Here is a 26,466-nt window from a genome sequence, read left to right on the forward strand (position 1 = left end):
GTACTTTAGGGTTCTCATTTGGGCAAGGTGCACTCCTTGTAATTAAACTAAAGCTGTAATATAGCATCTTTTTTACTTTTCCTTCCCCCCCCCCCTTTTTTTTTCCCCTTCTACGTGTCCTTTATCCTTTTATCCCTTAACTCCTTATTTTGTCATATCAGGCTGTACCCTTTGAAGAGGGATGCCAGTAGTCACTGTGAAAGGAGGACAGAAGTATTAATAAGGTACCAGGAGGAGTGTTGGGTAACTCACAGGTCTGAGCTCAGGATCCAGTATTACTTGGGGATATGGCTGAGAAAAAAGTTTAGAGGCTACACAGGGAAGCATATAGAAGCTGTGTATGCAGACAGGTATTTCTGTCACTCTAGCTGAAAGGATTATGATTAGGCTTATTTTTACTAGTAAACCTAGCCCTGGATTAAGAGAATGAAGAATGAGTAAATAGGGAGAGAGTTTCAACAGGCTGTAAAGGAGAACAATTGGAGTAAAAATAATTGGAATGTCTTAGGGTAGAAGTGGAGCTAAGGCTGTTACATACTTTTTCCATCTTTTTCCTGACACACAACTTTCTTGCCCCCAGAATTGTCATCTGCTGTTTTCCTGCCTATTTTAATCAGATGATGAGAAATTTTATTTTTTTAAAAATTTGATTACCTAAAGAAAGTCATCCATATGAGAGCTGTCCCTAAAGGACAAGGTTTTTCATTCTCAATTCAGCTGATGGATATTTTGGTGCATATTCCCTTGGTGCCAGTCTTGTCTACCAGAATTGTTTTGGTTGGGGACCTGAAAACCTTTCCTAACTTTATCATCTCTGTTTCCACCGATTTTACCACCCCAAATGAAATCTTTGCAATCCTATTTTTCCACTTCTTATTTCTGTAAAGTACTTGTCTGAAAGAAAAGCTCCTGACGCTGAAACACATGAATTACATTTAAGTGTTGTTCTCTTGTACCTACAGTATTCTGTATGTCTCCTGACCAGTAGTAATTCCATTGTGGAACAACACACACCCTACAGCTCAGAGGGAAGTGATGGGGAGTCAGGGTTTGGTTACACAGGGTGTGTCATGTGTTGGCAATTTCTGGGTCTGGTCCCAGATCAAAGAATAGTCCTGAGAAAAGCAATTAATGGATATTAAGAATGTTTAATCTAAATCAGATCCCACTTTTCCTCTCTGTTTAGCAGGATTAGCAGATGCCTTCTTTCCAGCAATATAGACAAGTCAATTGGGTGTTTTCTAGGGGAAGTTGTAATTACATTAAGTAATAAATGCATTAAGTGGTTATAGTATTTCAATATTTCATTTAAATTATTACAAGGAAAATTAATGTCATTGCTTTCACTGAGGTATTGCAAGCTGTGACTAGCCAGGAATTATCCTGGGATCTCAGCAAAAGGTGACACATCCTGTGTTTGTAGATTAAATATTGTCATATTTTATTTTTTCTCACTTGTTTGAAATTGTGTGGATATGAGGTAAATGCATAAAAAAGTAAAGAACATAGACATCACTTCCTTGAGTAAATGAGGTTTCTAAAAAAGTTTTTAACTAGACAAATTGAAATTCATCTAGTTAAAAAAATTGCAGCAAAACAGTCTAATGTTAGTAGATGATACCAGTTGACCAACTATCCGTAGCAATTTGTAAATAATGCTCTTTATGCTAGCAGAGAACAAATCATGATGGATATGTAATTTTAAAAAGCAAAACAAGAAACAAGACTTCAACTAAAATCATGCTTGTGAGCCAGAGATCATGCCGTGCAAATTAACAATGTCATTCTTTCTCAAGCATTTTTTATATGTTCTTATTGTGGTCTTAAGTAAATGCTTGTCAAAGTAACTTTCAGCTTTCCCAGTGCAAAGTGATTCTTGATCGTGTTAGAAAAGTTGAGGTGTGATACAAGCCTTTGCATAGAAACCTTGCAATCTTTTTTTTTTGTTGTTGTTGTCTTTTTGAGCTCTGAAAAAAAGATTAAATTGTAGAACTTGTGTTAATGCTGGAATTACTGCCAGGTCAGCTAGAATTAGTGCTGCATTGGAGGCTGCTGTGACTAGACATGGTGTTAAGAGGCTGATTTTGCCTTTCTTCCTTTACTTCAGCTCTTGTGGCTACTTGCTATTGAAATATCACAAATTAATTTTGATTTAAAAGGATCTCTGGGAGTCATCAAGTCCAACATACTGCTTAAAGTAGGGCTAATATGGAAGATATATCAGATTTGTCAAGACTTGGTTGGTCCTGCATTGAAAATATCCAAGGACAGATATTTCCCAGGCTCTCCAGTTGACCTGCTCCAGTGCTTGATCACTTGGTTTGCCCTTTTTCCTCCTAAATCTAATCAGAATATGTCTTGCTGCAACTTGAAACTGTGATAACATGTTGTTCCATTGGGCATCTATGAGGAAAGTTTGGCTCCATCTGTATTTATCCCACTGAAGACTAGGAGACTACATTTAGAGACCCTGGTAGCTTTCTCTTCCTTTGGGCTGAAGGAACCCAACTTCCTCATGCATCACGTGCTTGATCACCATTTGGATGGCTCTTTGGATTCTCTCCTTATTGGTTTTTTCTTTTGTATCTAAAGATTCAAAAACGAGCATATAACTTGAAATGCAGCTTTGACAATGATTACTAGAATGGAATAGTCATTTCCAGCAAACCACTGGTTATGTTTTTCCTAATGCAGACCAGTCTGCCGTTAGCACTCACTATTTCACAGGCATGCTCGTGTTCAACTAAGTTCCTGTTCACCAGATTCCCACTGTCCTTTCTCAGAATGCTGCTTAGCCTGTCAGTCCCCAGCCTCCTCTGTTGCACAGGGAAATTTTCTGCTACATGCAAGACTTTGGATTTGCATTGATGGAATTCATGAGAGTGCCACGAGCTGATACCTTTGGCTTGTCAAGGCCCTACTGAAGGGCAGCCCAGCTCTCCGGTGTGCAAACATAACAATTTGACTTGTCTGAGCTTAGGTTAATGAGTTATGAGCAAAGCATTTCAGGCTGCTGTTCCAACAACATCCTTGAAGGAGAAATTGTGGGTAAGGATCTCTGTGCCTTTCAGAGATCTGGCGAAGTGAATTCTTGGCCTCTGTCCTTTTCTGCTTGGCTCTAAAATATATGGAGCTGCCTTGATGTTCAGAGATTCCTTCAGCTCATTCATCTCCTGCCTTTTTGTACTTTCTGAGGAGCTCCTGAATCATTACTGTAACTTACTGAATTCCAAGCTAATATTCTCTGCTGGGTTAGCTTCTTACAGAATTAATCAATGACATCGGAAGAGGGGTTTGTGTTTAGATCTTCAGGGATCAATGGCATCAGGGAGTTATGGCATTTACATTCAAGTTGAAAGTGTTACTCTGACAAGCACTTGCTGGCAGGGGTTGGACTCAGAATAAAAGGAGGGTTAGCTTACTCTGACCTTTGTGTTCAGAGCATTAGCTGATATTTAGAGCCTTGTGTTTGTGTTTCTTCTCAGCTTGAGGTAGCTCAGTCCTGCCATTCAAGAGTATTTAACTGCCAGACTTCAGATGGCCTAGACCAGATACACCTCTGCTATTCTGCTAAAGGTGTCCTGAAATTACTTGAATTAATGTAGAAGCGTTACTGTTGTGTAGAAGTTCAGATGGGGGAAAAAAAGTATCTTCAACTCAGGTTCTTGCTGCCTGTTTTTGTGGTTTATATTGAAGTTAAATCATCCCATACAAAATAAACATTTTTTATTAAAGAGAAGAAATAACTTTTTGAAGACAGTATTTATCATAAATACTTTATTGAAGTGAATAATGTTAATAGGAGTTCTTACAGAAACTCTGAAAATGGAGCTTACTCTCAAATGGCAAATTAAATTATTTGTATCAGGTTAAAGCTGTGCCAATATAACTTCTGTTTTATTATTTCTAAGTAGACAGCTTTGCTGTTTGCCTTCTTTTGAAGGATCTGGCACAAAGTGTGTTACTTTTAACACCGATATCTTAAAAAATGTGATTTATTGGAAAAAAAATCGTGTCTATGCTGAACTAATACTTAATATCAGGTTAATTTACACAGGTATTTCATAAGATAGTCATATCATTTTACATGCTTTGATTAAATGGTCTTTAGAATCATAGCATTCTATTTGCTGTACTCTAAGAATTTGTAATTAATTTATCAGTATTTACTGAAGATGAAAAAGTACAGGAACTAATGCAGATTTTTTTTTATTAAAGGGCCAAACAAGCCAGTTAAATGACATTTCAAAGTGTGCATCCAAATTCACTAATAGTGATAAACCATAAAGTGCATTAGAAGGCAAATTATTTCTACTCAGTGAGGAATATGGGTATGATAAGTATAACATTGCTCATAATACACCTAATGGATTAATGCACAGACAAATTGAAAAATCCCTGAAAGAAGACTCTCTAGTCTCATTTAAATTGTCAGAAGCAAGTCAAAAGAAGAACTACTACTTTGTTAGATGTGAGCTAATATATCTGTTTTCCATATGTTGTGGAGCAGAAATACACAGCACTCTGTAGTTGATTATCAGCAGTGTATGGTTTTTCATTTGTATGGGGCTTTATTTATTTATTTCTGAGTAACTGCAAATAACTCCTGTAGTCTAATTTTTCTAAATTTGGTTTCTTTTGTCATCTCAATTAATTAATTATGTACTTGTTTCTACTGTTTATGGCTGAACACACACTGTAGTTTATGAATAAAGTAAATTCACAGAAGGGAGTACAGCACAATGAAGCAAGCGGTGGACAAATTTTCAATTTTCCTTCTCTCAACAGGGTTCTGTTATCATGCTGAATTTAAATTATGAAGAGTTCTGAAATCTGGAGGTGTAGGTGTTTTGTCATATCAGCTTCTAACTGATATCTGTTGAAAAATAATGGTAAGCTGATCTTAAAGAAGTGCATAAGCTTTTGTGGTTAGGGGAGACATAAGACATTTCCCTCCCCTCCAGCTAAGGGACACACTTGCATGCTAACACCATATCCCACTCAAATCTATGTTAATATTGTACATTTTATGACTTATACTTATCTTTGCCTGTCTGTCTTCTTTGGTGTGGGTGTGAGTCTATCTTCCAATTCATGTAGTAGCTTCAGCTACAGTTTGAGCACCCTGGAAGCTGGTACTCATTCATTCACCCATCAGTTTGCATCCAGCAGGGCCAGTGGAAGGCACTGGGAGAATCCACGCCTGTTGGTTTCACTGGTTCTACTGCTGCTAGGGAATACAGTCTCCACTGTACCTGAGGAAGGGGCTGTTCCATGGTCGTATAAACTGAGATGTTATTTAGCAAGTGCTTCTAAGCTCAGCAAGCTGACTTGTGCTTCCAACTTGATTTGCTGAGATTTTTGGGTTTTTTTTTTTTTTTTTTGGCTTGCTTGTGCATATCTTTTTTACAATTAGTATATAAATTTTGCTAGTAAACTGTCATTCTTGAGGCTGATATATGGATGTTGAAACCAGCATCTCCTTTTCACTATTATTATTGACCCTCAAAGCAGAGCAGTCAAGTTTTAGTGCTCCAGGAAGATCTGTGGCAATTACCAACGCTGTTGTCCTTCTCTTCCATTTGTCCTGCTTCTGCATTCATGCACCAGCACACACACATACATACACATCCAAAGTAGAAAAGTTGCCAAAGTAGAAAAGATAATGTGGAATCTCCTTGTGCTCTTCAGATTGAGCTCAGCTCACTTATAGTTGAACAACTACCAGTATCAACTTTTATCTGTCAAACTTGATTTACCCGAAGTGGAAACCACTCACATGAACTCTTCTCAGTGGGCTCTGGAAAGGTAGCAGCCAGGTGATGGTTTCTGACCCCAGGATAGGTAGAAGAAGTTTTCCTTGGCACTTCTGTGACATATGACTTACAACATTGAATTATATGTACTCCTGTATTTTCTCAAAACCTTAAAATCCCAAGACAGGCTTCTTGAATACATTCTTGCTACTGGTTTTTAAGTAGATGTTGTGCCTCCCTCCTGCACCAATGCCTTCCACAGCTGTCAGTTTTCATGCAATTTCAGCTAACCAACAGAAAACATATTTAGGTGTCCTTTTACTGCACCACTGCTTTGTACCAGAAAAGATAATGACTAACAACTTTCTTCCCCTAGAAGCACTCAGTGTTGTATTTAAGTAAGATGGTTGAAACATATTAAGATATTTGGAGCACTGGTTTATTTTATGGAAGCTTTTCCAGGTCAGGGTCATTGTCAGTTTAATGTTTTGCCTGGTCAGGACTTACATATTTTTCTGGAAAAAACCCCCCAAAAGAAACAACACACCAGGAAAATTTTAACTCATTCACATTTTCTTTTACTTTTATGATGCCATTGAAAGAAAGGAGAAGAAGAAAAAAAAAAATGATCCAGAGCTGCTCAAAGTACCTTTTTTCGTTTGACAATGTAGTGTCAACCACACTTGACAGAATGATTAAGATCATTCTGCTAGCATTTTATACCATTTCAACCTGCTAGGATTCTGGATGACAGTCAGTACTTATTTGGCAAAGGGATGTCAAGAATCTGCTCACTTCCCCATGCCATCTTAAAATAATTTAGCTCTGTTGCAGTACATAGTGTAACAGAAAGTAGTTTGTCTTAAGAAGCTTTATATTTGCATATTTAATTTTTTTTTTTTAATTTTAATCTCTGAGCAAGCTAAATCTGAATGACTCAAGCAAAATCATGGAGATTTTTAAGGCAGGGAGATCATGTAGACATATGGGAGAATTAATCTGTTTGTCTATCCAGGTACTAAACTGGTCTGAGAATTTTCCCCTGTCATGATTTAGTACAGTTGTTTACAGTTGAGTTTAGTTGAGCCATTTTTAGCAGGGTTCAGACAAGTTAAAAAATGTTAATTTAGACAGCCATGAATTCTGCTTATGCATGTGAGCTTTGCCTACAGGCTATCAGTGCCTATCAGAGCATTATGTACCAAACGAAGAGCAGCAATGATTGAGATGCCAAATATAACCACAGTGTGAAGGGACCTGGACAAATAAGAATTTGGTGGCTTGGAACTTCTTCATGGTACAAGTCAATGAGTTTTCTACAGAATTTGGTGATGCACAACTATCAGGAATTACTAACGCAGTGAGAAATGTCTGAGGGAGTTCAAGTCCAGATTTTATGATGGAGAATACTACATGGAGAGAAAAATCAGTCTGGCAGGTTACAGCTCCTTGTAGTTCAGCTTGGGTGGCAAGTAGGGAAGGAACTGAAGAACAAATGAGTTTGTGTGTCACAAACATATACACATTTAACAAACTAAATTAGGTAACTAAGGAAGAGAATTAGGGTGACCTAATTAGACCGAGCTGGACAAACCAGTAGGTCCTAGTAAAGGCTTTTCACAATCTCCAGACTTGAAGTGAATGTGTTTGCTTCTAAACATCTTGGAGGTTGACCTGGGGCTGAATGCAGATTTGATCTATATACACACATTTTTATGTTTGATCTGTGTATTCATTCCACCTGCATACAGCCCAGCTCTGTTTCTCATTTGTTCCTCGTGTCCTGTTTTTTTCTGGAGCATGAGGAGGGAACACCCAGGCATTGATATATCAAGGTGAGTAATGCCCTGCTCTTGGCAAGCTTTATTAAGATTCACCGTAGATGCTCCAAGGGGGAAGAATTTTGGTCATTCTGCTAGCAGAAATCCCATTTTATGCTGTTGAATGCCAGTGTTGAGGATTTATTTGGCAGTCTGCTAGGCTGTCGTATTCTTGAAAGGAATACCTCTTTGTTAACCAGTTTGTAATTTGCAGCATGGAGGCAGTATCTTTCCAGACTGAGACTTAAATAAAATGGTGAATTACTGTAGTCTGGTGCTATGTTAATTTAAGTCAAATTAAAACATACCATGAATTTCATTTGGCTTTTATGGGCTAACTGAAGTGGTAGCTTATCCAAATGATCGCCCATTACTCCTCCTTAAATAAATTAGCTTAGCAGAATTTTATTCACTATAGACAAAGTTCAGCTGTTCCACATCACAAAAATATTTTAATTAAAAATCATAGATGTGTGATGAAGAATATTACACCAGATTTTCTTGACCTTCGGGCCAAGAAGGTTTGGTTTGTTTTTTTTTTTTTGCTGTTCTTAATTCATTAAGCCCTTTTTAATCCCTTTGTCATTTCTGTTGTTCTTCTCACCTTTGTGTTTCCAAAGTTCTTGTTGAGGAGTTAAAACAAAAAAGCTAATTTAAAAAATGTTGATTCAGAAAAAGGTCTGCTGTACAAGCCGTGTACAAGGTACTTGTACCACTTCACAAAAAATGCCATCCTCTGATTTTTCCAAACATACAAGATGCTTTATGACCTCTTACTAGAATTTAAATATATTCTTAAGAATGCAGCAGGCATTCTTGTAATAGCTTAAGACATCTTCTCGTTTTCCAGGTAAGTGACTTTCAGAAGCTGTAAGACCAATTCTGAAGAGCCTCATAGTCATCTGTGCTTCTTGCCATCCCTAGAGAACGTTTGTTTCGACAGCTCTGCAGTTGTGGGCACTGAGTGACAGGACACGCTCCCTGTATGACTGACACACAAGAAAGATTTTCTTTTTACCCATATAAAAATAGTCTTTCGGGAGAGAGTAGGTTATGGGAAAGAGAGCATTCATGAAGCAGACTTCCCTCACAACTGATTCTTGCTGATTGCTGAGGGCCAAGTGATTTTTGCAAAATATCACTGCACTCCTACCTCAGTTTCAATTGCAGCTCATTACTCAAGAGTGCCAGGCATGTTGCAGTTACTTCAAATGGTTTTGCACCAGTACACTTCCATTTTCTTCCATCTACAAGAGCTTCCTGATGGTTATTTATAAATTAGGATTTTCTCCTGTATTCTCTTCTCTCCTTCCTGTCCCTCCTTTGATTTGCTGCCAAGAGCATAGCTGCAGTTAAAAGGAGTTTCACCATTTCCAGTACAAAACAATTTTTGGTGTACTGAAGTGAGTCAACAGTTCAGAGATGGTGACCCTTCACTGCATGAAGTGATTTTTCCTTCTCCCAAAATGACCTGGGAAAAAAAACAATCTACCTGTTAAAACCAAGTATATAGTCAATAGTAGACACAAAGAAAGGAGAATATTGGTTAAACACAACTGTTTAATGGCAGTTTCAGAAAATTAATTTTGCTAAACATAGAATGGACTTCAGTATTGATTTATTATTTTTAAATTTGCATTCTGACTTATCTTTTGCAGTACTTACACTCTAGATCTAGAAAATAAAAATATATTTAAATATGATAATGCACATCTTTTAATTTTGTAATTTCTCTTCCCTATATTTCTAAAAATCACAGGAAATGGAATGAAATGAAATCTAAGCAAAATATTACAGCAGGCTGTGACTAGATTTGGTGTGATCTATGAGAGCATAGTCTTTATGGTAGGGTAATAATAAATAGTAATGAATGAAGGGGAGAAAAAAAAAAAAGACAAGTACAAAATTGAACAACTGACATTAGAGACTGTGTGTTGAGCCTGCCAAAATTATCTCCTCTAGCTCTTAATTTTGTATGTGAACTTCAACTGGCAAATGCCTTGTAAATCTACTACAACCTGTCTTTCAAAGTGGGAGGTAACAAAATAGTAAGTAGTTTGCATGAATAAATTTAAGTAATAATGATCTTGGGACTCAAGTGTCTGAAACAATTAGCACCTTTGGAAGCTAACTAAATGCAAAAACACAACTGAATTCCTAGTGGATTTTTAAAAAGCTTTTGAACAGAGATCTCTTCTTCATTTGTTGAATTATTAAAATTAGTTCTTCATTTTATTAGAAATCATTGCAATGTTGAGCTACTTGGGTAAAAAGTGGAAAGGCTGGACAAAACTAAGCCAGCTTATTCTCAAAAATAGGACATCTTATTTGTTTCCTGAACATCTTTAAATATATTATTTTTCTTACACTATGCTCCTGGACTTTTATTCTTTTCCATAATTCCACTTTTTCAAGTAAAGCATAATAGCAATGAAACAGTATATATTATGTCGGAAGAAAGAAGCAGAAAAGAGCAAGGCATTGGTTTCCCTAGTAATACTGACCGTACCAAAATATCTGATAAGTGTTTGAGCACTGTCATGTCAAAGAAAACAGGACAGTACTAAGACTGTTTTGCTTTTTTACATATTTATTCTTTAGAACAGTGAATGTCCATGTGCAGCTTTGAGGATATTTGCCATAATTTATAATCCAAAAGACACTGTGTGTGTGAACATTCATCAGTTTCAATAAATGCTGGTAATGAGAAAACATCTGCAAGACTGTCTTGTGTAATATTATTGGATTGATACAGAAGTGAATGAGATAAAATAGACTGTATGTTTTGAGTGAGCAGATATAGTGTTGATGATTTAAAATTCCTTTTGGCCCAGGAATATTTGAATCGACACAAATTTTATACTGGTTGGTTGATGGGTCCAGCTGCAGAATTATCCAGGTGAACTCAGTAACTTAACCTGTGGGATCTGACTAATTGCTCATGTTGCACAATAGGAGCTCCCTGAGGCACAGATGTCAGCTTTTCATTAGCAATTCCAAACGAGATGGTGATGTTTGGAATTCATGTTCACCAACTTAGAGAAGTTCTGGTCAGCGTTAACTGAATTCCAAATTTCATTGCTGTGCTGCCCTAGAAGAACTTCTGCTTTTAGTCAGTGATATAGCCAGGAAAAAAGGATATGGCGGACCCAATCTAAAATTACTCAGGTGTGGCGTCCTTCATGGGCTGTGGGTGGATATCTGCTCCACTGTGGATCTCCATGGACCAGGGGGACAACCTGTGTCACTGGGGCCTCACCTTGGGTTGCAAAGGAATCTGTGCTCTGGCCTCTGGAGCATCTCCTCCTGATGCTCCTTCTTCACTGACTTGGTGGCAGTGGCTGCTTCTCTCACTTGTTTTTCTTACTCCCTTTTCATAGAAGATACACAGTGTTTTTTACTCTTTCTTAAATGTGTTATCACAGAGGTGTCACCAGTGTCACTGATGGGCTCATCTTTAGGCAGTGGTGTATCTGTTTTGGAGCTGTCTGGAACTGGCTTTGTCAGACACAGGGAGCAGCTCCTGGTGCCATCTCACAGAAGCCACCCCTGCAGCCCTCCTGCTACCAAAACTTGGCCTGTAAGCCCAATACAGAATTGTGAAAGGGTGTAATCTTCATATTGCAAATATGCAAAATCTTCCTTGATAATTTGCTGGACTTGTTGTGTGACAGAGAACAAGGAAAACTTTCAACCCTCTTTAAGGAACAGGTTCAGCTTCCAAGCTGAATGCAAGTTTACAGTGAAAAGAGGAAGCCAATTTGATCTCTGCTGTTAATGCATATTTAATCATAGTGGAAACTTAGGTAGAGTCAGTTTTGATTACCTAGGATTTATCTATTTGCTACACTTCTTAAATTTGAATCACCCAGTGTAAATGTTATATACTCAAGGACACAGTACTGAGGAAGAAATGTAAGTCGTATAAAAACAAACCCAGCAACAAAAAACAAACAAAACCCCAACAACAAAAAAACCCACAACAAAAACCAGAAAAAATTGAGAAAGTGTATCTACTCCTCTTATAAGGAAAGACAGAAATTTTTATCTATCTTGCTGGATAGACTCAGTTCCCAAATAATGAACCAAGAAATAGAAAATGGTGTTGAGCAAGAAGTTGAACCTTCACAAAATGTTTAGACAGCCTCTTAAGAAATAAGGTGACAGAGAATACTGAGTGGTCACCCTTCCCCTCGAGTCAGTGACTTAAGAGACAAGTGGCACCTGAGGCAGAATGTAAGCTGTTAAATAGGGTGCTAAGCACCAGTCCCTTAGTGGTAACACACTGTAAATTGTTCTCTATACAGCAGGCAGGATCCGTTAAAGAAGTTGCTAGGTAAAATCTCAGTGTGCCAAGAGGTGTCAAGGTGAGAGGGTTCGTTTACTAGGGAGTATTTCACTGAGTAGATAGTAATTTTCTGCTCTGTTTACTCCTTCTAAACCAAAATGAAATCTGATATCTAATAGTTAAAAAATTATAGATAAAACTATATACAAGAGTCTACAGCTTAGGACAAAATAATTTCTGTTTTAAGATTAAGAAGCTTGATGTAGTTGTTGGATAGGGTTTGGTGGTTTGTTTCCAGGTACAGAACACAAGACAGGCCATAGTGGTTCACACCATGACTCAGTATTGCCCTGGAACAGGTGACTTATAGGACAGGACAAGGTAAACATTTAATCCTGCTTCCCCACAACACTGTCATAGCCACTGAAGATCCATGAGGAAATAATTTTCTCTTTGTTAAGGAATTGGGGATTTTTGTTATGATCTGTGAACTAGTTAATTTTCTTTTCAAGTATTTGTGAACTTTGAACATTCAGCACCTACCCTGGCAAGATGTCTCACACCTACTTCACATAGTGTGAAGAAGTTTATAACAAATGAAAAGAGGGGCTTTTTCTTTCAATGGATTGTTGCATTGACACCAGATGTTGTTTCAAAAGGGTGGTTCCAAGAGCAGTTGCATAAACTCATGAAGGAAAAATCCAGCTATCGCAATTAAATGCAAAAATAGAATTTCTGTCTCTGAAAGTACCTAGCTGCAGATACCTGAAAACAAAGAGTATGCATTAGGAGACGCATGCCCTGCCCCTAAAGCCCGGCACTGGAGAATATTAACCTTATTGACCTTTAGTTGTATCTTAGAGCACTTATCTATATGTTCTTCACTTCCTTTTGTTTTTATTGCTGGATGACTGACTTTAAAGAAGGGAATGAAAATCATATTTTAATAATTTTTGGTGTTCCTCATCTCTTAGCTCCTTTCATGCTGATAGTCTAATGTGGAGTTAGTTCCTGAGCAAGATTTTGCAGAGAATAGGAATAAGGCTTTGTACCTCTGTCTTCAAGGAAGTCTCATCAGACATTTATGATATTTTTCTTCTCTTTCTAATGATATTCAGTAGAAAGTGCTGCTGAAAGCTGTCATATCACCTGAAAAAGGTTTGTGTCTCATTATGCAGATGATAGCTGTTGGTTATTCCCTCTCATCATAAAGGTTCTCTAACCTCAGTAGCCAGTAGCTCAATAGATGCCAGAATTGCTCCTCAGGTTTACTTTTACTCAGGTAGATAGTTGTGCCAGAAATTGAGAAACAGTTAGAAAATCTAAATCTAGAAATCTAAATCATGCATCTGACAAGTGCATCAGTTCACAGTAGTTCTCATTGCTGTGAAGCTAATGAGATCAGTTTAATAACAAGTATCTGCTCTTGAGCTAGTCCTGCAATTGCATAAGCCTGTCAGTGTTTTAGGAGTCAGCAAAGCTTTACTTATCAGACCTGTTTCTGTCCTTAGTATTAAGATTTTGCACTGTGTCACACTTACAGCTCTGAGGGCTTGAGTATACACACTGGGTATCTCACTGTCTGTCACACAGCCCTCCCTGCAGCCAACAACCCGTGGGAGTCAGTTCTGCTTCTCTGGCATTAGGTGATGTGTGTCCTTCATGTGGGACATCCTTTCTCTCAGATGCAGAGGGCCTTTGGAAGGGCTCACTCCTGTAATTGGCTGCTGTGCTATTCTCTCCAAAAAGATTTCTTGTCCTTGTGCATCTCTTAAGCTTCAGGCAGTACTGTCTCCCTGTTTTTCAGGTTACTTTATTGGTGGAGGGTGATAGTTTTTATTTGCCAGCCTCTCCTTTGAAGAAGGATCAGGAAGGTTAACCTCAAAGCTTATTCAACTCCTATGCAGCAAGCAGTTCATCAGGCTGGTTTTTGTTAATTAAATAAGTGGTTCTGTTTCTGCCTTTGATATTAATCAGTCCTTGTTGCAATGAGAGGTAGGACTCTTCACAGAGCTTTCCTTGGTGATTTGCTGGTAGTTTTCCTCATTATTTGTCCATATAATCTGTACAAAAATCTGTGGGTGAATAGATACATTTAATATAATTATTCCATTAACATGTATGTTTGGTATTTGTATGCCTTATTACTAGCTTTTCACTGACACTAAGCAGAGCAATTAATGTCTTCAGAGTAAGTAGTTCTCAGCTCCTTTGAAAAAAGTTGTAGCATGTGCCAAATCACATATATTTGAAATTCAGTTGTAAAACTAAGTTTGATGAAAGGCATTGCAGTCATCCTCAGTGTTTCAATGCCCATTTAACATCAGCAGCTCTTACATGAGCTGAAAGTGAGGTGGTTGCAGTTCAGCTCAGCAAAATAGTGATATTGGTGATAATTTCAGCAAAAGAGCAAAACTGACTAACAAAAGCAGTGTTGGCTTCTTGGGGTGTTATTATTTTTCATCATTTAGATGTGTGACTTATGAGGGATTCTTTCCTCTTCATTGCTGTTAGTCATGCTCCAATTAATAAGTCAGTCAGCTTCTTGTCATCCATATGTGGCCCGGGCTTTCTAACCTTTGCTTTACAATGTGGATTTTGGTTCTTATGCAGTCTTTTGTTGTACTGTAGTTAGACTGCTGCATAGCATTGCTCCTGGACCCAGCTGTAGTTAATTGGTGACAGTAATTCAGTAATTCATTTGTTTTTTATATGGTGAGAATTTCAGTGGTGTCAGTGCTTGTGGTCTTTCAGCAAAGTTACCCACTTTTAGGTGCCAGCAGATTACAAGCAGTGATGGTGGCCTTCTGGGATCTCTGAAAAAATTGTTATTAAAAGGGCTTTGGGCTTCATAAGGATGTGTTCCTCAGACTAGAGGCAGGAAGAAACCTTTCTAATTGCTTGTCTGTCTGTCTTGGTGGGGCTAGTATTTTTATCTGAATGTTGTTTTTTTTTTTTTTTTTAATGCTTGTGACAGACTGTTCTGCTGCTTGCAGGGAAGAATGTTAGACACAGTGTATGTTGTGAAATGTGATGTTAAATGAAAATGAAAGCCTGCTTTCTCCCATCTTCCTCATTTTTCCTTTCATTTCTGTCCAGTCATGGCCAGCCAAATTTTTTTGTTTTCCCCTTCATCTCCAAGACATACTATGGACTACTCTGGCAGTTCTGCTTAAGGAGCAGACTTGACTCCTCTAATCATTTGTGGTGGCCTAACAGAAAGAGAGCTTTCTCTAGTCAGGAAGAAAGTATGAAGATGAAAACATGGTAGGCTTTTAGCTGAATCAGACTGAGGAGAAGCTTATATATTATTGTACATACTGTGGATTTATCAGTAATATATCTTGGCACTGTGAACTTTTCATTTTGGGAGAGACCAGTATTGCTCTCAGCAACCCTTCCCAAAGGATTTCTGTGTGATTGAAAAAGTTTTGTTTTCACAGTCACAGAATCACAGCATATTAGGGGTTGGAAGGTACATGTGGAGATAATCTACTCCCAGCTTCTCTGTCAGAGCAGGTTCACCTGAAGCAGGTTACACAGGATGGCATGTAGATGAGTTTTGAATGTCTCTAGAGACAGAGTTCATCTCTGGGCAGCCTCTTCCAGTGCTCTGTTACCATTACAGTAAAGAACTTCTTTATGTTTTGGTTTAACCTCTTGTGTTCCAGTTGGTGAACATTGCCCCTGGTCCTGTACACCTGGATACTACTGGAAAGAGTCTGGTTCCATTCCACCCACCCTTTTCAGGATTTCTAAGCACTGATGACGTCACAGTGGTCTCTGCTCACTCACCCCCACGCTCCCACACACACATCATGGGATGTGGAGGAGGAAATCCACCCAAAGGTTCCTTAACTGAGACAAGGACAGGGAGGTTTTCTCTCCCCAGTTACAGTAATAGCCAAAACAGACAAATACAGTTTGGAAAGGAAAAAAAATTATTCTACCAGGAAAAAGTGGACACATGATCAGATCTTAATGCCTTCCTCCCACCCCTCCCTTCTTATCTGGCCGAAGGGGAGGGGCAGGGGGGGTTTAGGGTCAGTTCCCCACACGGTGTTTCTGCCGCTCCTTCCTCCTCAAGGGGAGGACTCCTCACAGCCTTCCCCTACTCCAACGCGGGGTCCCTCTCATGGCAGAGAGTCCTTCACAACCCCTCCGACATGAGTCCCTCCCACAGGTGCAGTCCCTCAGGCACAGACTGCTCCAGCCTGGGCTGCACACAGAGTCGCGGCTGCTGCGGGAGCAGTCACCTCCCCTGGCACGGGGTCCTACATGGGTGCAGATCCACATCTGCCCCTCTCTGTGACCCTGCACAGGCTGCTGCTTCTCGTCTGCCCACCTCTGACACTTCAGGGGCTACAAATCCACATCTACCCCACCGTGATCCTTCATGGGCTGCTCCACCGCGCTCCTCCATGGGCTGCAGGGGCACAGCTGCCATCTCACCGTGGGCTGTGGGGAAACCTCTGCTCAGGCACCTTCTCCCCCACTGACCTTGGTGTCTTTGGCATTGCTCTCACCTCCTCCTCTACTCTACAGATAATTTTTATTTTTTGAAGTTTTATTTTTCCTTTCTTGACCATGTTGCTCCCAGAGTTGCATCCAGCTTCCCCCTTCACCAGAGGTGGGTAGAGGATTGGAACTGGGGGAGCTTCCAGCAGCTTCTCATAGGAGCAACCCCCTGCCTTGTAAAACACCATTACACTAACCCAAGACAGATGAGATTCTCCCCTCAATCTCCTCTTCTCCATGCTTAACAGACATGGTTTTCTCAGAATTTCCTCATATGGTATGTTCACCAGTCCCATAAGCATCTCAGTGGCTCAATGCTGTACCCTCTCCAGCAGTTCCCTGTCCTTCCTGAACTGGGAAGCCCAGAACTGGAAAAAGTGCTCCAGATGCAGCCTCACCAGGCAGAACAGAGGGGAGGATAACCTCCCTCAGCCTTCTTGGCACTCTTGATGCACCCCAGGATGCCATTGGCCTTCTTGGCCACAAGGACACATTGCTGGCTCATGGTCATGTTGTCCACGAGGACTCCCAGGTCTTTTCCCATAGAGCTGCTTTCTAGCAGGTCAGCTCTGTATGGGTGCATGGGGTTATTTCTCCCAAGGTGCAGGACCCTACACTTGTCCTTTTTCAAGTTCATAAGGTTTCTCTCCTCAGAATTCTCCAACCTGTCCAGGTCACACTGGATGGCAGCACAGCCTTCTGGCATGTCAACCACCCCTCCCAGTTTTGTGTCATCAGCAAACTTGAGGGTGCACTCTATCCCTTCATCCATTGATGAATATATGAAACAGGACTGGACCCATCGCTGACCCCTGGGGAACACCATTTGTTATGGACCTCCAGCTCTGTGTCACTCTGTGTGACTCTGTGTCACTAATCACAACCCCCTGAGCTCTATCTTTGAGCCAGTTTTCAACCCACCCCAATGCCCTTCATCAGCCCACACTTCCTAAGCTTGTCTATCGAGGGTGCTGTGGGGGTTGGTGTTGAAAGCCTTGCTGAAGTCAAGGGAGACAACAGGAGCTGCTCTCTCATCTATCTACCCATCTCATCTATGCCACTGTAGATGGCTATCAGATGAGTCAGCCATGACTTCCCCTTGGTGAATCCATGTTGACTATTTCTTATAATCTTCTTTTCCTCCACATGCTTTGAGATGATGTCCAGAATAAGCTTTTCTGTCATCTTTCCAGGGACAGAGGTGAGGCTGACTGGCCTGTAGTTTCCTGGGTGTTCCTTGGTGCCCTTTCTGAAGACTGGGGTGACACTGACTTGTGTTCAGTCCTCAGGCACCTCTCCTGTTGTCAAAAATGATGGAGAGTGGCCCAGCAATGACTCCTGCCAGCTCCCTCAGCATTGCAGGTGTATCCCATCAGGACCCATGGACTTGTGGGTATCCAGTTTACTTCATTGATCTCTAGCTTGATCCTCCTCAGCCAAGGGAAAGCCCTTCCTCTGTCAAGACTTCTAAAGTCTTGGGACTTCTGAAGACAGGACTGAGCAGTAAAGACTGAAGCAAAGAAGACATTCAGCAACCCCACCTTCTCTGCATCCTCTGTCACCATGGTACCTGCCTCATTCAATGCTGGGCCTACATTATCTCTAGGTTTCCTTTTGCTTCCATTATACATGAAGAAATCCTGTTAATTTTGTGACTTTAACTCCTCTTTAATTCCAATGCCAGCTTTAATTCCAAGGAGGCCTTGGCTTTTCTCTTTTCATTCCTTCCTACTCTGTCAGTGGTATCAAAAGAAGTGTAGCCAGCAGACAGAGAGAGGTGATTCTGACCCTCTACTCTACTCTGGTGAGACCTCACCTGTGGTACTGTGTGCAGTTATGGAACCCTCAACACAGGAAGGATATTAACCAGTTGAAGTGGCTCCAGAGAAGAGCCACAAAAATAGTCAGAGGGCTGGAGCACTTCTGCTATGAAGATAGGGTGAAAAGGTTGGTATTGTTAAGTCTGGAGAGGAGAAGACTCCAAGGAGACCTTATAGTGGCCTTCAGTATCTGAAGGGGCCTTCAGGAAAGCTGGGGAGGAACTGTTTACTAAATCTTGTAGCAATAGGATGAGGGGTGCTGGTCTTGAAGTTCTTTACTATGAGGGTGGTGAAACACAGGAACGAGTTGCCCAGGTGTTAGAATTGCCATTTCTGGGACATATTCCAGATCAGGCTTGATGAGGCTCTGAGCAACCTCATCTAATTAAAGATGTCCCCTCTCACTGCAAGGGAATTGGACTAGATGACCTTAAACATACCTTCTAAACAAATACTTTTGTAATTCTATGATTTTAAGGTGAATTTTAATTACTTCAGATAACATAGGTCTTTATTGTTTAGAATCAAAATTCAAAATATTATTTCTCCCTGAATTTTTATGCATGTAGCAATTGATGGGCTATAACTTTTTTTTTTTTTTTGCTTTTTTGTTACTATTGATATCCTCCTTTTTTCATATATGACTTTTATTTTTCTTGAACTGTTAATCAGTGGTACATTGAAAACACATGGCATAAAGCAAAAATAAAGAACTAAAATCTGGTTTTAAGCTGGTATGAAAAGCAAATCAGCAATATCTATTGCTGTAGCTTGAAATGATGAAGTGAGTGAGAGCGAAGACTTGGTTAAATGTCAGTTAAGTTTGGACTTGAAACAAACTAATTTTTAACAGGGGTTGGTGGGACGAGGAGGAGGAGGAGTAAGATTGAAGGATGATGCTTTGCTACTTATTCCAGTAATCACAATCTCAATTTCTTAATGAGAGTTTGCCACCAATCCATCAAACTGACAAGGAAGTCTCTACAACTGAATGTCGGGTTTGGTTTTCCTTTCTGTAATAAAAAGGAAAATGTTGTGCTTTGTTATGCAACTTTAAGAAGTCCATGAGTAAAAAATCTGTATCAGTTTGAATAAGTGGGAACAATAATTCTATTCTTGCAGATAGAATGCAAATAGAATAATTTTTCTTTCAGCGTATTAATTCAGTAAGAAGATTAATATAAGCTTGCAAACTTCTTAGTAAAAATCTTTATTCTCTCAGCAGAACACAATACAATTATTAGCTGTATGCTGATAGTATATGAACTGTTCTATTAAATGGTCATAATGAAATACTGGACATGGTGTATGATAGTCCTTATAAAGACTATATTTGAAGAAGACTTTGTAGAGAAGGCAAAAGAAGGCAGAAAATTTTGTTTTGAAAAGAGAGATAAAGAAGTGACTGCAACTGGAGCAGTGACAGCTACCATTATAGCTTGTTTGCAGTCCTGAATTCTGGTAGGCTTTGGAATAAAATTCTTAATTTCAGATACATGTTTTATTAATAGTTCACTGCAAGATCATGGAATTAAGCCATGACTGCATAAGTTGTTACGACTGATTGATGCAATCCCATTTAAGAATTTATATTTATACCTTTTGCAATACTGACTAGCATCGCCTTTTGTTTCTTAGTTTTTAGTCATGGTCTCAGCTTATGGTAAAATTCTTTACACCTGAAATAATGGTTAAACTAACTCTCAAAGAAGCTTACAATAAGTCAGGTTGGAAAGAACCTCAAAAGGTCATATGGCCTCATTTCCTTGAGCTATGGAAGTCTTCTTGACATCTGGTATTAAATTCTAAATTTTGCTTTTGGAAATCTGAATGTAGAAGAAGTTTCAGTTAACTATTTTCTTCTTGGGGCTTTTTTATTCTTTGTCAAATGGTGGTATCAAAATTACGATGTTGCAACTTGGGCTTGGAAGGAAAACATAAGAGGTTTTGAATAATGTAAGAAGGGATTTTCTTGTCCTTTTACTACAGCTCATTAGAGGTCTAGAACAGAGTGCTCCTATTTTTTCATTTTTGGATGTTAAGAAGAAGTTAGATATTGTAAAGTTTTTACATTAGTGCAACTCCTGATTCTTTTTCGTGCCCAGTAGCTTATTCTTTAGTTAATTATGTTATTTGTGACATTGAACATGCCTCTCTTTGTTTTTCCAGTGTGACAACGCAAAAGGACTCAAAGCCTTCTACGATGCAATAAAATATGGACCTAATCATCTGATGGTTTTTGGTGGCGTATGTGCAACAGTTACTTCTATCATTGCTGAATCTCTAAAGGGATGGAATTTGGTTCAGGTAAGGCATGGAATATATTCCAATGCTGACTATCTTGTATTTCTGTGTGTGTTTGGGTTTTTTTCAGTTTAGAAACTTAATATTTGATGTTTTTTCAAACTTTTGTAACTAGGAAATCAGTATGTCTCAGTTTTGAAGGCCAGTGAAGTTATGTGTGAAGAAGAGTAGCTACTGCTATTTAGCACTAGATTTTAAGGCTTAACATTGTATTCAAAATGCTTGTGAATATGGGGCAGCAATCATATCTCAGTAGATTAAGTGAATAAAATTAATGTAGCTCAAAAAGCTAAATATGAAAATGAAAAGCTAAAAACCAAAACAAAATGAAGTTCAGTCATGATGGGTGAGCAAACCTAGGACTTATGCAAAAGTTAGAGGAACCAACTCATCAGCACTTAAATTATGGTACACAGGGGGTCTTTATTTGGTATCCATTCAGTCAGTATGCTATAATTCCTATTTACTTTAAAAGTGTTAGAAGCACAGGAATTCTAAGTGATAACTGGATACAGCTCTCTATATTTAACTGGCAAAGCACATTTATGCCTGGCTGTTCTTTCTGACTTTTCTACAAACCTGACATTTGAGAAGGTTCCCTCTACTGAGGAATCAGAATTTAATAATACTAATCTTTAAATTGTAGATGATAAAAGCATGATTTCCTTCATTTCTTCAGTCTTCTGTTCAATGATGATCTTTGGAGTGATGGCTGTTCATGCCAGGTAGCCAGCATGAAAAGCAGTTTTGCTTTTCTGGTGTGGAAACATGCTGGCTTCCCACTCAATATTCCTTCTGCCCAAAGATAATTTTGTATCACATTTAGTAAAATAAGCAAAACATTCTATAGCAAAATAAAATAATAATATGTAATAATTACCCAAGGTTTCAGTTACTAAGAGAGTCCTCTTTTCCACCTGGAATACTCACTGAGATTAGTGCAGAATGAACAAATGAGGTATAATTAAGTTTGTGAAGATAAGGATCAGAGTACAAATGGGAAAATCTTGGGAGGATAATTAAAGTACCTTGTTAACTGTGTTTACAATGCCTGTCAGATCTGTTTTTCTTATGCTTCAGGTTTTTTTCTGATGTGAAATATATCAGTTTTACTATAAAAATAAAAAAATAGTGTGTCTCAGGAAAATGGAGAAAGCAACAGAAATCTTGAAACTCTCATTGAACACTTAAAAATGGTCTAGTCTATGGTCTACAGTGGAGTTATGTGACTGGATCTCTGGCTTTTCTTATCAAATTGTCATATGGAAGTTCTAGATGATGTAGGATTTTCCAAGGAGACAGATTTCATTCTGCCAGATCCTTTTAATTTGCAGTGAAGTTTTGTCTGGTAAGGTCTGAGAATCAATTTGTTAATGCAGTTGCTCAGTCAGTAAGGAAGGGCAATCAGAAAGATTGTTTGCTTTTAAATGTCTGAATTTGTCAATATATGTGTTAACTTCCATAATGACACGAAGCATTGTTACCAGACAGCATCTTTTTCTTTATATTTAATTGGTACAGCTGTGAGTATGCAACATTATAAATTATATCAGTGCATCAAGGGATTCTCTGCTGCTTGAGCTTAGTATCCTGCAGGCACCAGATAAATCCTCACGTGGCATAACTCTACTTCATGTCAGGTTTTTATGTATTGATTGACTGAATGATGAAAGAACACATGGCAGTGTGGCTGAGAAGTGTGAGGTGAGGCTTAATGGATGGTGCAGGAGGAATGGAAAGAGTCTAAAAAGAGTTTGTGAAACTGTTATGTCATATGGTGACAGCAATATGTGTCATGTGTAAATCAGCAGATGTAGCATGTCGAAGATAATGGGGAAACAGAGTACAGTTTCTTCCACTCCTCTGAATCTGCTGTCATAAACATCTTTGATTAAAAAACCAACTTGAATAGGTGGAAATCTGTAGTTCTCCAAGTGGAGTAATGATATTCAGCATGATAAAATACAAGATTGTCATTCCTCAAAACTTGGAACTTCACCTGAGGGAATTACAGCAAACTCGCATTATTTATACAGTTATAAGAATTTGTGATCATGATGAAGTAATTTTATATAGTAATCAAGAAGAAGGAAAATGGCATATAGACAAAAGCTAACCTGACACTGTATTATTGGATAGATGATAGGCATTTGAATGTCTGACTGCATTGTTTTTTTCCTTGTGCAAGCAGTCATGAAAACACAGCTCTTAACCCTTGCCAGGAATATTTGATTTGCTTGTCATATGGTTGAGCAAAGTGATGACTGTTTTCCATGGAAGAGAAATTCAGGATGGTACTTACAGTACTGGGGGCAATAGGGAAGATAAGAAAGATGAACAGAATATTGAAAAATACTTTTCTTAGCAAGTAAGGTGTATGGTTGACTGCCTGCAAAACATTTTTGTGTTACTACATTTCCTCTGCCTGGGGGAATATTTCTTTTCTGCCTCTTCCTCATTCTCTCCAGCAAAAAGTCTCTAAAACATGCAATAAATTAATGGCAGAGTACAAAAGTCCTGGAAATCGTAACGTTGCATTTCCTACTCCAGACAATGTTATAGGAATGATGAAAAGGGAAGAAAAAGGAAAAAATAATTGCATCACAGCTTCAGTCTTTTCACTCTTTACTGTACCCTGCTGATAATGACACTGTGTTTTTGACTTCTAATTTACCAGTTAATTCAGTTCACTGATTTCCTGTACCAATGTGAAATAGAGAAGACTGTCAGAGATTCACAAGAGCCTCACTCTGAAGGTGACTTGCCTTTTTTCTGTACCCTATTGAAACAGAGAGCACTTTTTCTCCCTCATCTTGGCAAATTTTGCTTCACTTACAATCAGCAACAGAATGGGAGATTCTGTTCTCAGCTGCCTGCCTTCAACTGCTGGCTGATTTAATTATCTCTTACTGTAACAAAATTAATGATTTTTTAATGGAGCATTTTGTGTCTGTAGAAAGAACAAGTTGCTTAGTCTGTGAGCACTTCTAACCTTAAGGACTTTCACTGGTCCTGCAAACTTTTGCAGTGACACAACCTGCAAACTTTTTAGTGAACACAAATTCTTGGTAGAACAGGCGTAGAACCCATCCATTCCTCAGCTTTCCAAGTGAAAAGATTCCCTGTGAATAATCTCTGCATGCCAGCAGTCTTCTGTTGAGTAACAGTCTAATCATGGGTCAGAGGCTTCAAGTACAGCTTTGATGTCCAATCTGTGGTATGAAATCTATCTGAACCTTTGGTATTTTAGTTAAAAATACCAATAATCTGTGCATCTGACAGTGGGTTATAGAGGCATGAAGGTTTAATAGTGGGCAGTTGCTTTGTTTTAAGGGGAATGATCTCGATGCCAAATTCATCTTATCCCCATTCTCTTTCCCTGAGCATTCAAAGCCATTAGGCAGAGAGAACAATTATTTAACAGAATCAATACAATGTATTGTAAAAGACCAGTTATGTTTTTATTTAGTGCACAAAAGCATTTCTGCTAGTCTCTAGGTAGTGGAAAAACAGGAGATGGTTTGCAATTCAGTCTTTTCTTCTGTTTCAGGATATCCAACAACTTCTGCATGTGAATTTCGTACAGTGGCAAAAATGTCTAATTTGTACAGACTGGTGTTTCTCCTATTTTCCATTGTCATCTCTCACTTTTCCTAAATACCATATTGACATAAACATTTAACTGGCATCACGATTTTAACCAATCTGGTCATCTTCTTTCTCCATGTTGGAAATTTGTCTTTTTCTTTCATTGTGCCATTTCCATTATCTTTCAGCCAGCTTCATTTACAGTTTCCTTTAACTCTGGAATGAAGCCTATGCTAGAAACTAAGTAGAACTGTTACCACTTCCTTAGCATATTCTCTTTTTTTCTACATACATTACATAATCTAGTCTTAACTGCTGGCTTCTAGACAGGTAATTGCTGCAAGTGATCCTGTGATTAGACCATAAGATTCAAAGCAGAGAAACTTTGCTTTGAATTCTGAATGTCATGTGAGAAAGATTCCATGGAAGTCCAGCCAACAAAATGAGTGGGGTACATCATGATTACGGTAGCCTAATTTTCTTAGAAAACTAAGTCTCTTATGTTAACATAGGATGAGTTAATATGTTAGCAAAAAATCCTTTCATTCTTTATCTCAGTGTAGTTGAGTACTGAAGAGCCTAAACTGAGATTTGATTTCTTTACCCAGAGATCTATAAACATTCAAGATCCTATGTCTGACTGGAATTGGAAAGATTGCTGATGTTTAAGAAAATCATTGATGTTTCTAGTTCCTGGTTTCCTTCTGAGACAAGGCTGATGTGATTGCATTGTCAGTTCTTCCGAACAATTCCTGACCACTGGCTAATTGCAACCAAATTTTAACAAAAGATTTCCCAAAGATTGTTAGCTATACATTTCTGGGAAAATGAGACGCTGGGGAGAAGGATCCACATGAATGGCAGAGGGGCTGTGGCACGAGCACAGAGAGAACTTGGAATCAGCCATGACACGTGTTGTTCCTTGTCCGGCTGCTCTGTGAGGGAAAGAGACTGATTGCAATGAGAAGAGAGTTAAAAAGGCAGCAGAAAGAAAGCTGAGAAAATGCAGAACAGGGGTGAGGCCCTGAAGGATGTGGAAAAGGAGCTGGGGTGTGTGTTTGTGTGTGTAGAAGTTTGTCACATGTATCTGCAGGAAACCAGGTTTTATTAGCTGGCTCTGTTACTCATCAAAATACTTGTTAATACAGAGTCTCACAACTTTATGCAGGTTATAACCATTTTTTTTTTAAAACCTTAAGTAATGCAAGTAATCTCAGAGGTTTCTAAACTGACTACCAAATCAAATTTCTTCTTGTAAGTATCTACATTTTCTAAATCCTCATAGTTATTATCTCTGCATTGGTACATAAGCATTTGAAAAAATGTCCCTCCCTCCCCCTCCTTTTCTTTTTTAACTTCCCCTGTCATGCTTGTTCCAGCACAGTGAGTTTGTGCTACTTTTGCCTTCACTGCACATTTTCCATGTATTATTAGTTTGAGTAAGGGCATTTAAACTAGTCTTTGGCTAAGAAGATTAGTTACTTCTATCTAGAAGATGCAGGCAGTCCCATGTGAACAAGCCTTTTTCCCCACTGAAATATGACCCAATGCACCACAAAACTGGTCTTCAGCTTCTTGGCCCACAATTCACCATCATAATTTTTCTTTTTCTTTTCTTGTTCTTTGCTTTGCCATTTGCTCTCGTGAGATTGGGGGGATTTTGTAGACTTTCTGTACTTGTGTAGTACTATTAACATTCAAGTGTTTAAAGGGAAACACCTCTTGAATTCTTATTATATAAGGTGCAAACCTGATGACTTTTTGGTCTTGCTTCTGGGAGTTACCTCAGCACACGAGGTACTTCAGTGTAGGAATTCCTGGGACCTCCTGAACAGGAAGAAACACAGCAGGACTGACCTTTAGGCAGAATTTCCTGTGAAGTTTCTCCTCATTTGAGAGAAGCTCTGGGTGAATTTGGGAGGAGATAGACCTTTTAGTTCTGCAAATCCTTCCCTTGATAGAAGCTGCCAGCAGGAGCTCTGCTGTGATTGATTGTGGCCCTCTTGAAGCTCTGGGGTTGCTGCCCGGGGAGAAAATGCATGGGGAGATGCAGCAGATCAGTGGCACCATAGCTCCTAATTAGGCTGTGTCTCTCTGTGTGTGAACAGATGCAGACATGCACAATGTGCATAGAGCAGACTTAGAAAGTTAGTTGTGTATTCAACCTTAAACTTAGATAAATCAAAATTGCAGTGCCTTCTAGTCTAGGTCGGAAGCATTAATTCAGTGGCGAAAATCCTTTCGTAGTTGTAACACTGATCCTGATTCTTAGTGTTTAATTTCAGTTGAAATGATACCCAAGGAGCTACCTTAGCATTGCATTGCTGTTAATAGCAGAAATTTGGTACACAAATTTTAATCTGAAAATGTCG

General features: G+C 38.9%; 1 protein-coding gene across 2 annotated transcripts in view; it reads left to right on the forward strand.

Moving 5' to 3' along the window:
• The window catches only part of GABBR2 (gamma-aminobutyric acid type B receptor subunit 2), a 474,092-nt gene that overhangs the window by 90,428 nt on the left and 357,198 nt on the right, over window positions 1–26,466 (forward strand). For both annotated transcript variants that reach the window (XM_071736906.1, XM_071736907.1), the window contains exon 2: window positions 20,372–20,509. In XM_071736906.1, the coding sequence (XP_071593007.1) occupies window positions 20,372–20,509 (138 nt within the window). The remainder of the gene's footprint in view (window positions 1–20,371; window positions 20,510–26,466) is intronic.

This window comes from Heliangelus exortis, chromosome 2 (assembly GCF_036169615.1).
Source record: "Heliangelus exortis chromosome 2, bHelExo1.hap1, whole genome shotgun sequence".
In the NCBI taxonomy this organism is placed as follows: Eukaryota; Metazoa; Chordata; class Aves; order Apodiformes; family Trochilidae; genus Heliangelus; species Heliangelus exortis.